The sequence below is a fragment of the Pezoporus flaviventris genome, unplaced genomic scaffold, assembly GCF_033815535.1.
Source record: "Pezoporus flaviventris isolate CSIRO_AGI_PZ_B2104156 unplaced genomic scaffold, CSIRO_AGI_Pfla_v1 ptg000726l, whole genome shotgun sequence".
NCBI lineage: Eukaryota > Metazoa > Chordata > Aves > Psittaciformes > Psittacidae > Pezoporus > Pezoporus flaviventris.
In genome coordinates, this window is record NW_026893271.1 from 3,885 (window position 1) to 13,954 (window position 10,070).

A 10,070-nucleotide genomic window follows, 5' to 3' on the forward strand; every position below is an offset into this window, starting at 1 on the left:
GCTCCCTCTATGGGTCCCGCTATGGGTCCCTCTATGGGTCTGTCAATGGCTCCCTCTATGGGTCTGTCAATGGCTCCCTCTATGTGTCCCCCTATGGGTCCCTCTATGGGTCTGTCAATGGCTCCCTCTATGGGTCCCGCTATGGGTCCCTCTATGGGTCTGTCAATGGCTCCCTCTATGGGTCTGTCAATGGCTCCCTCTATGGGTCCCGCTATGGGTCCCTCTATAGGTCCCTCAATGGCTCCCTCTCTGTGTCCCGCTCTGGGTCCCGCTCTGGGTCCCCGCTCTGTGTCCCTCAAGGGCTCCCTCCCCGCGCCCGCCCCACAGCAGCCTGGCGGCCGCCCTGCAGATGAGCCCGTACCAGTAGATCTGTGGGGCGAGGAGGGCGGCGGCGGCGGCGTTGGCGCCGTGGGGCAGAGCCCCCGGCACGCGGAGCAGGGGCAGCCCCCGCTGCCTCCCGTAGGCCCAGTAGAGGTAAGGGAAGAGCAGGAGGCGGCAGGGCAGGAACGTGAGCGCCAACGCGGCCGCGTTGAGGCGGTGCAGGAGGGAGCGCTGGCGGCCAAGCTGGGGGGCAGGGGGGAACATGGGGGGGATGTGGGGGGAGAACATGGGGGGTGTGGGGGGAGATGGGGGGAGAACATGGGGGGGGATGTGGGGAGAACATGGGGGGTATGGGGGGAGATGGGGGGAGAACATGGGGGGTGTGGGGGGAGATGTGGGGGGAGATGTGGGGAGAACATGGGGGGTGTGGGGGGAGAACATGGGGGAGATGGGGGGAGATGTGGGAGAACATGGGGGTTAGGGGGAGATGTGGGGGGATGTGGGGGGAGATGGGGGGAGAACATGGGGGGAGATGTGGGGAGAACATGGGGGGGATGTGGGGAGAACATGGGGGGTATGGGGGGAGATGGGGGGAGAACATGGGGGGTGTGGGGGGAGATGTGGGGGGAGATGTGGGGAGAACATGGGGGGTGTGGGGGGAGAACATGGGGGAGATGGGGGGAGATGTGGGGAGAACATGGGGGTTATGGGGGGAGATGTGGGGGGATGTGGGGGAGATGGGGGGAGAACATGGGGGGAGATGTGGGGGAGAACATGGGGGGGGATGTGGGGAGAACATGGGGGGGGATGTGGGGTGAACATGGGGGTTATGGGGGAGATGTGGGGAGAACATGGGGGGAGATGTGGGGAGAACATGGGGGGAGATGTGGGGAGAACATGGGGGGGATGTGGGGTGAACATGGGGTTATGGGGGAGATGTGGGGAGAACATGGGGGGAGATGTGGGGAGAACATGGGGGGAGATGTGGGGAGAACATGGGGGGGGATGGGGGGAGATGTGGGGGGAGATGTGGGGGAGGAGATGGGGGAGAACATGGGGGAGATGGGGGGAGATGGGGGAGATGGGGGGGAGATGGGGGGAGAACATGGGGGAGATGGGGGGAGATGTGGGGGTGTGTGGGGGGAGATGTGGGGAGAGATGGGGGGGAGATGTGGGAGATGGGGGAGAACATGGGGGTTATGTGGGGAGATGTGGGAGGAGATGTGGGGGGGTGTGGGGGGAGATGTGGGGGGAGATGGGGGGAGATGGGGGGAGAACATGGGGGGTGTGGGGGGAGATGTGGGGGAGATGGGGGGAGATGTGGGGGGAGATGTGGGGGGAGATGTGGGGGGAGATGGGGGAGGAGATGGGGGGAGATGTGGGGGGATGGGGGAAGAACATGGGGGGTGTGGGGGCAGATAAGGGGAGATGTGGGGGGGGTGTGGGGAGAACATGGGGAGAAACGTGGGGGGGGTGGGGAGATGGGGGAGATGTGGGGGGGGGTGGGGAGAACATAGCATAGAAAGGGTCATAGAGCCCATAGAGCCCCATAGAAACCCATAGAGCCCCATAGAGCCCCATAGAGCCCCACAGAGCCCCATAGAGCCCCATAGAGCCCATAGAGCCCATAGAGCCCCATAGAGCCCATAGAACCCCAGAGCCCCATAGCGACACAAAAGAGCCCCACAGAGCCCCATAGCACCCCATAGAACCCCTTAGAGCCCCATAGCGCCCCATAGCCCCCCATAGCACCCCACAGCGCCCATAGCCCCCCATAGCACCCCATAGAACCCCTTAGAGCCCCATAGCGCCCCATAGCGCCCCATAGCCCCCCATAGCCCCCCATAGCACCACATAGCGCCCCATAGCGCCCCATAGCCCCCCATAGCGCCCCATAGCGCCCCATAGGGCCCCATAGCGCCCCATAGCGCCGGCTCACCAGGATGAGGACCTTGCCCAGGCACACGCAGGGGGTGCTCAGCTCCGCCAATAGGAGGCAGCCCAGGAAGAAGTCGCCCTTGCCCTCGCGCCACAGCTGCCAATGGGACCCATAGCGACCCATAGGGACCCATAGGGACCCATAGGGACACATAGCGACCCATAGCAACACATAGGGACCCATAGAGACCCATAGGGACCCATAGGGACCCATAGCGACCCATAGCAACACATAGGGACCCATAGAGACCCATAGGGACCCATAGGGACCCATAGCGACACATAGAGACCCATAGCAACCCATAGCGACACATAGGGACCCCACAGCGACCCATAGCGACACATAGGGACCCCATAGGGACACATAGCGACCCATAGGGACACATAGCCCCACCCCATAGCACCCCATAGCCCCACCCCATAGCACCCCATAGCCCCGCCCCATAGCACCCTATAGCCGCCCCATAGCGCACCCCATAGCCCTGCCCCATAGCACCCCATATCCTGCCCCATAGCGCACCCCATAGCGCACCCCATATCCCCCCCATAGCCCCGCCCCATAGCACCCTATAGCCGCCCCATATCCCGCCCATACCCTGCCCCATAGCACCCCATCTCCCGCCCCATAGCACCCCCATAGCCGCCCCCATAGCGCGCCCCATATCCTGGCCCATAGCGCACCCCATATCCCCCCATATCCCGCCCCATAGCCACCCATATCCCCCCCATAGCACCCCATAACCTGCCCCGTAGCCACCCCATATCCCCCCATAGCTGCCCCATATCCCCCCCTAACTCGCCCCATATCCTGCCCCATAGCACCCTATAGCCGCCCCATAGCCCCGCCCCATAGCACCCCATAGCCGCCCCATAGCGCACCCCATATCCCACCCCATAGCACCCCATAGCCCCGCCCCATAGCGCACCCCATATCCCGCCCCATAGCACCCCATAGCCGCCCCATAGCGCACCCCATATCCCGCCCCATAGCACCCCATAGCCGCCCCATAGCGCATCCCATATCCCGCCCCATAGCACCCCATAGCCGCCCCATAGCGCACCCCATATCCCGCCCCATAGCACCCCATAGCCGCCCCATAGCACCCCATATCCCGCCCCATAGCACCCCATAGCCGCCCCATAGCGCACCCCATATCCCGCCCCATATCCGCCCCATAGCCGCCCCATAGCGCACCCCATATCCCGCCCCATAGCACCCCATAGCCGCCCCATAGCGCACCCCATATCCCGCCCCATAGCACCCCATATCCCGCCCCATAGCCCCGCCCCATATCCCGCCCCATAGCACCCCATAGCCGCCCCATAGCGCACCCCATATTCCGCCCCATAGCACCCCATAGCCGCCCCATAGCGCACCCCATAGGCTCCCCCATATCCTGCCCCATAGCACCCTATAGCCGCCCCATAGCGCACCCCATATCCCGCCCCATAGCACCCCATAGCCGCCCCATAGCGCACCCCATATCCCGCCCCATAGCACCCCATAGCCGCCCCATAGCGCACCCCATATCCCGCCCCATAGCACACCCCATAGCCGCCCCATAGCGCACCCCATAGGCTCCCCCATATCCTGCCCCATAGCACCCTATAGCCGCCCCATAGCGCACCCCATATCCCCCCCATAGCCCCGCCCCATAGCACCCCATAGCGCACCTCATCTCCTGCCCCATAGCACCCCATATCCCGCCCCATAGCGCACCCCATAGCCCCGCCCCATAGCGCACTCCATAGCCCCGCCCCATAGCCCCGCCCCATAGCGGCCCCGCCCCATAGCGGCCCCCCCCCCCCCCCCCAACTCACGCAGGCCACGGGGAAGCAGACGAGCACCATGGTCACGTGATGCAGGACGAGGAGGGGCTCCCGGCGCAGGAAGGCGACGGCGGCTGCGCGAGGGGGCGGGGCCGGGGCGGCCTCGTGACCTTTGACGCATGCGCGGTGCCGGTGGCACAGGAACATGGCGTAGACGTCATAGAGGAAGTAGGGCACGGCGAAGGCGGGGTAGGCCTCGGCCAGCCAGTGCCTGGGGGGGCGGGGACACAGGGAGATGTGGGGCGGACCCATAGGGAGCTATGGGGCAGAGACACAGGGAGCTATGGGGTGGAGACAGAGCTATGGGGCAGAGACAAAGCTATGGGGCGGAGACACAGGGAGATGTGGGGCGGACCCATAGGGAGCTATGGGGCAGAGACACAGGGAGCTATGGGGCGGAGACACAGGGAGATGTGGGGCGGACCCATAGGGAGCTATGGGGCGGGGACACAGGGAGCTATGGGCGGACCCATAGGGAGCTATGGGGCGGGGACACAGGGAGCTATGGGGCGGAGACAAAGCTATGGGGCGGACCCATAGGGAGCTATGGGGGTCCTATGGGGCAGACCCATAGGGAGCTATGGGGCAGAGACAAAGCTATGGGGCAGACCCATAGGGAGCTATGGGGCAGAGACACAGGGAGCTATGGGGTGGAGACAGAGCTATGGGGCGGACCCATAGGGAGCTATGGGGCAGAGACACAGGGAGCTATGGGGCGGACCCATAGGGAGCTATGGGGCGGAGACAGAGCTATGGGGCGGACCCATAGGGAGCTATGGGGCGGAGACAGAGCTATGGGGCGGACCCATAGGGAGCTATGGGGCGGAGACAGAGCTATGGGGCGGACCCATAGGGAGCTATGGGGCGGGGACACAGGGAGCTATGGGGCGGAGACAGAGCTATGGGGCAGAGACAAAGCTATGGGCAGACCCATAGGGAGCTATGGGGCAGAGACACAGGGAGCTATGGGGTAGAGACAGAGCTATGGGGCGGACCCATGGGGAGCTATGGGGCAGAGACAGAGCTATGGGGCGGAGACAAAGCTATGGGGCGGACCCATAGGGAGCTATGGGGCAGAGACACAGGGAGCTATGGGGTGGACCCATAGGGATCTATGGGGCAGAGACACAGCTATGGGGCGGACCCATAGGGAGCTATGGGGCGGAGACAGAGCTATGGGGCGGACCCATAGGGAGCTATGGGGCGGGGACACAGGGAGCTATGGGGCGGACCCATAGGGAGCTATGGGGCGGAGACAGAGCTATGGGGCGGACCCCATAGGGAGCTATGGGGCAGAGACAAAGCTATGGGGCGGACCCATAGGGAGCTATGGGGGTCCTATGGGGCAGACCCATAGGGAGCTATGGGGCAGAGACAGAGCTATGGGGCGGAGACAAAGCTATGGGGCGGACCCATAGGGAGCTATGGGGCACAGACACAGGGAGCTATGGGGCAGAGACACAGGGAGCTATGGGGCGGACCCATAGGGAGCTATGGGGCGGAGACAGAGCTATGGGGCGGACCCATAGGGAGCTATGGGGCGGGGACACAGGGAGCTATGGGGTGGAGACAGAGCTATGGGGCGGGGCCACAGGGAGATGTGGGGCAGACCCATAGGGAGCTATGGGGGTCCTACGGGGCAGACCCATAGGGAGCTATTTGGGGCAGAGACACAGGGAGCTATGGGGCGGACCCATAGGAGCTATGGGGCAGAGACAGAGCTATGGGCAGAGACAAAGCTATGGGGCGGACCCATAGGGAGCTATGGGGGTCCTATGGGGCAGACCCATAGGGAGCTATGGGGCAGAGACAGAGCTATGGGGCGGAGACAAAGCTTATGGGGCGGACCCATACGGAGCTATGGGGCGGAGACACAGGGAGCTATGGGGCGGACCCATACGGAGCTATGGGCGGAGACACAGGGAGCTATGGGCGGACCCCTAGGGAGCTATGGGGCAGAGACACAGGGAGCTATGGGGCAGAGACAAAGCTATGGGGCGGGGACAGAGCTATGGGGCAGAGACAAAGCTATGGGGCGGACCCATAGGGAGCTATGGGGCAGAGACACAGGGAGCTATGGGGTAGAGACAGAGCTATGGGGCGGACCCATGGGGAGCTATGGGGCAGAGACAGAGCTATGGGGCGGAGACAAAGCTATGGGGCGGACCCATAGGGAGCTATGGGGCAGAGACACAGGGAGCTATGGGGTGGACCCATAGGGATCTATGGGGCAGAGACACAGCTATGGGGCGGACCATAGGGAGCTATGGGGCGGAGACAGAGCTATGGGGCGGACCATAGGGAGCTATGGGGCAGAGACACAGGGAGCTATGGGGCGGACCCATAGGGAGCTACGGGGCGGAGACAGAGCTATGGGGCGGACCCATAGGGAGCTATGGGGCGGAGACACAGGGAGCTGTGGGGCTGACCCATAGAGAGCAATGGGGGTCCCTATGGGGTGGACACATAGGAAGCTATGGGGCAGAGACACAGGGAGCTATGGGGCGGACACATAGAGAACAATGGGGCAGAGACAGAGCTATGGGGCGGACCCCATAGGGAGCAATGGAGCTGACCCATAGGAGCAATGGGGCTGCCCCATAAGAAGCAATGGGGGCCCTATGGGGCTGCTCCATAGGGAGCAATGGGTTCCCTATGGGGTGCAGTGGGTGCTATGGGGCCCCGCTGGCCCCTCCCCCCCAGCTCCCTCTCGCCCCTCCCCCCCCCCCCCCCCGCCCCTCCCCCCCCTCCTGGGTTAATCCCGGCTCAGCCCCGGCCAAAGCTGCCCCCGCCCCTCCCCCCCCTGCGACTTATGGGGGGGAGGGGCACCCATGGGTGCTATGGGGTCTTCTATGGGTCTCTATGGGTCCCAATGGTGTCCCAATGGTGTCCCTATGGTGTCCCTATGGGGTCTCTATGGGGTCCCTATGGGTCTCTGTGGGTCCCTATGGGTCCCTATGGGGTCTCTCTGGGGTCTCTGTGGGTCCCCTATGGGGCGCTATGCATCTCTAAGTGTCTCTATGGGTCTCTATGGGGTGTCTGTGGGGCTCTGTGGGTCTCTATGGGGTCTCTGTGGGTCCCTATGGGGCGCTATGCATTTCTAAGTGTCTCTATGGGTCTCTATGTGTCTCTATGGGGTGCTATGTGTCTCTATGGGTCTCTATGGGGTCCCTATGGGTCTCTGTGGGGGGCTATGCATCTCTAAGTGTCTCTATGTCTCTCTCTGGGGTGCTATGCGTCTCTATGGGTCTCTATAGGGTGTCCTATGGGTCCCTATGGGGTCTCTCTGGGGTCTCTCTGGGTCTCTGTGGGTCCCTATGGGGCACTATGCATTTCTAAGTGTCTCTATGGGGTGCTATGCATCTCTATGGGTCTCTATGGCGTGTCTCTGTATCTCTATGGGTCTCTATGAGTCTCTATGGGGCGCTATGGGTCTCTATAGGGTGCTATGGGTCGCTATGGGTCTCTATGGGTCGCTATGGGGTCTCTATGGGTCTCTACGGGTCTCTATGTGTCTCTATGTGTCTCTATGGGTCGCTATGGGTCGCTATGTGTCTCTATGTGTCTCTATGGGTCTCTATGGGTCGCTATGGGTCTCTATGGGTCTCTATGGGTCGCTATGGGTCTCTATGGGTCGCTATGGGTCGCTATGGGTCTCTATGGGTCACTATGTGTCTCTATGGGTCGCTATGGGGCACTCACTCATCGTCAATGACGTGCTGGCAGGAGGAGGCGATGATGAACCCGGCCGTGGAGGCCATCACGGCCTGAACCGAGGAGACCAACCTGGGGGGTGAGCCCCATGGAGCCCCATTGAGCCCCATGGAGCCCCATGGAGCCCCATTGAGCCCCATGGAGCCCCATGGAGCCCCATTGAGCCCCATTGATTCCATTGAGCCCCATGGAGCCCCATGGAGCCCCATTGAGCCCCATTGATCCCATTGAGCCCCATTGATCCCATTGAGCCCCATGGATCCCATTGATCCCATGGAGCCCCATTGATTCCATTGAGCCCATTGAGCCCCATTGAGCCCCATTGATCCCATTGAGCCCCATTGATCCCATTGAGCCCCATGGATCCCATTGATCCCATGGAGCCCCATTGATTCCATTGAGCCCATTGAGCCCCATTGAGCCCCATTGAGCCCATTGAGCCCCATGGATCCCATTGAGCCCCATTGAGCCCCATTGAGCCCCATGGAGCCCCATTGAGCCCCATTGATCCCATTGAGCCCCATTGAGCCCCATTGAGCCCCATGGAGCCCCATGGAGCCCCATTGATCCCATTGAGCCCCATTGAGCCCATTGAGCCCCATTGAGCCCCATTGAGCCCCATGGAGCCCCATTGATCCCATTGAGCCCCATTGAGCCCATTGAGCCCCATTGAGCCCCATGGAGCCCCATTGAGCCCCATTGAGCCCCATGGAGCCTCATTGATCCCATTGAGCCCCATGGAGCCTCATTGAGCCCCATGGAGCCCCATTGATCCCACTGAGCCCCACTGATCCCCATTGACCCCATTGCCCCACTGACCCCCACAGACCCCCATTACCCCATTGCCCCCCATTGATCCCACTGACTCCATTGCCCCCCATTGCCCCCCATTGCCCCCCATTGATCCCCATTGCCCCCATTGACCCCATTGCCCCCCATTGACCCCCATTGCCCCACTGACTCCATTGCCCCCCATTGCCCCCCATTGATCCCCATGGCCCCCCATTGCCCCCCATTGCCCCCATTGCCCCACTGCCCCCCACCCCCCTTGTCCCAAGCCAGGTCAATCCCTGCCCCCGCTCTCCTTGCGTGGCCTCCCCTCCCCCCACTTCCCCTCCCCCCCCATCCCCATCCCCCCTCCCTATATCACCCCATACACCACACATCTCCCCATAGATCTCCCCCATATCTCCCCACATCTCCCCCCATCTCTCCCCACATCTCCCCCATCTCTCCCCCTATCTCTCCCTACATCTCCCCACATCTCACCCCCCATCCCTCCCCATCTCTTCCCCCATCTCCCCACATCTCCCCCCATCTCACCCCACATCTCCCCCCATGTCAGTCCCCATCTCTCCCCCTATCTCTCCCCATCCCTCCCCACATCTCACCCCACATCTCCCCCATCTGTCCCCACTCCCCCCATATCTCACCCCCATCTCATCCCCATCTCACCCCCTATCTCTCCCCATATTTTCCCCCCCATCTCAGCCCCCATCTCTCCCCACATCTCCCCCCATCTCTCCCCATCTCCCCACATCTCACCCCCCATCCCTCCCCATCTCTCCCCCATCTCCCCCCATCTCCCCACATCTCCCCCCATCCCTCCCCACTTCTCCCCCCATCTCTCCCCACATCTCTCCCCATATTTCCCCCCACATCTCTCCCCATCTCACCCCACATCTCTCCCCATCTCCCCCATCTCTCCCCCGATCTCCCCATCTCTCCCCATCTCTTCCCCCCATCTCTCCCCCCATCTCTCCCCATCTCCCCACATCTCCCCCCATCCCTCCCACTTCTCCCCCCATCTCCCCCTCCCCCCATATCTCCCCCCAACTCACCCCATCCCTCCCACCATCTCAACCCCCATCTTCCCCACATCTCACCCCACATCCCTCCCCCATCTCCCCCCCCATCTCACCCCACATCTCCCCCCATCTCCCCCCATCTCACCCCCCATCTCTCCCCCATCTCACCCCCCATCTCTCCCCCATCTCCCCCCATATCTCCCCCCATCTCTCCCCACATCTCTCCCCCTATGTCACCCCCCATCTCTCCCCCTATCTCACCCCATCTCTCCCCCCATCTCACCCCACATCTCTCACCCCCCATCTCCCCCCATCTCCCCCCATGTCCCCCCCGGTACCTGGCAGCCAGGATGACCGCATGGGGCTCGGGGCAGCGCCTGCGCAGTAGGGCCCGGGCCAGGAGGAAGAGCCCCGGGAAGAAGAGGAGCCCCAGGGCCAGCGCGGGCCAGGGGGGGGCCA

General features: G+C 63.1%; 1 protein-coding gene across 1 annotated transcript; it reads right to left on the minus strand.

Annotated features, from left to right (window-relative positions):
• Positions 1–234: 234 nt before the first annotated feature.
• On the minus strand, positions 235–10,070 carry TLCD3B (TLC domain containing 3B). The gene is made up of 5 exons (XM_061444199.1): positions 9,950–10,070; positions 7,792–7,875; positions 4,081–4,300; positions 2,261–2,356; positions 235–564 (listed from the first exon to the last, which is right to left on the minus strand). Exons 2-5 carry the CDS (start codon positions 7,848–7,850, stop codon positions 235–237), a joined length of 705 nt encoding a protein of 234 aa, XP_061300183.1. The 5' UTR covers positions 7,851–7,875; positions 9,950–10,070.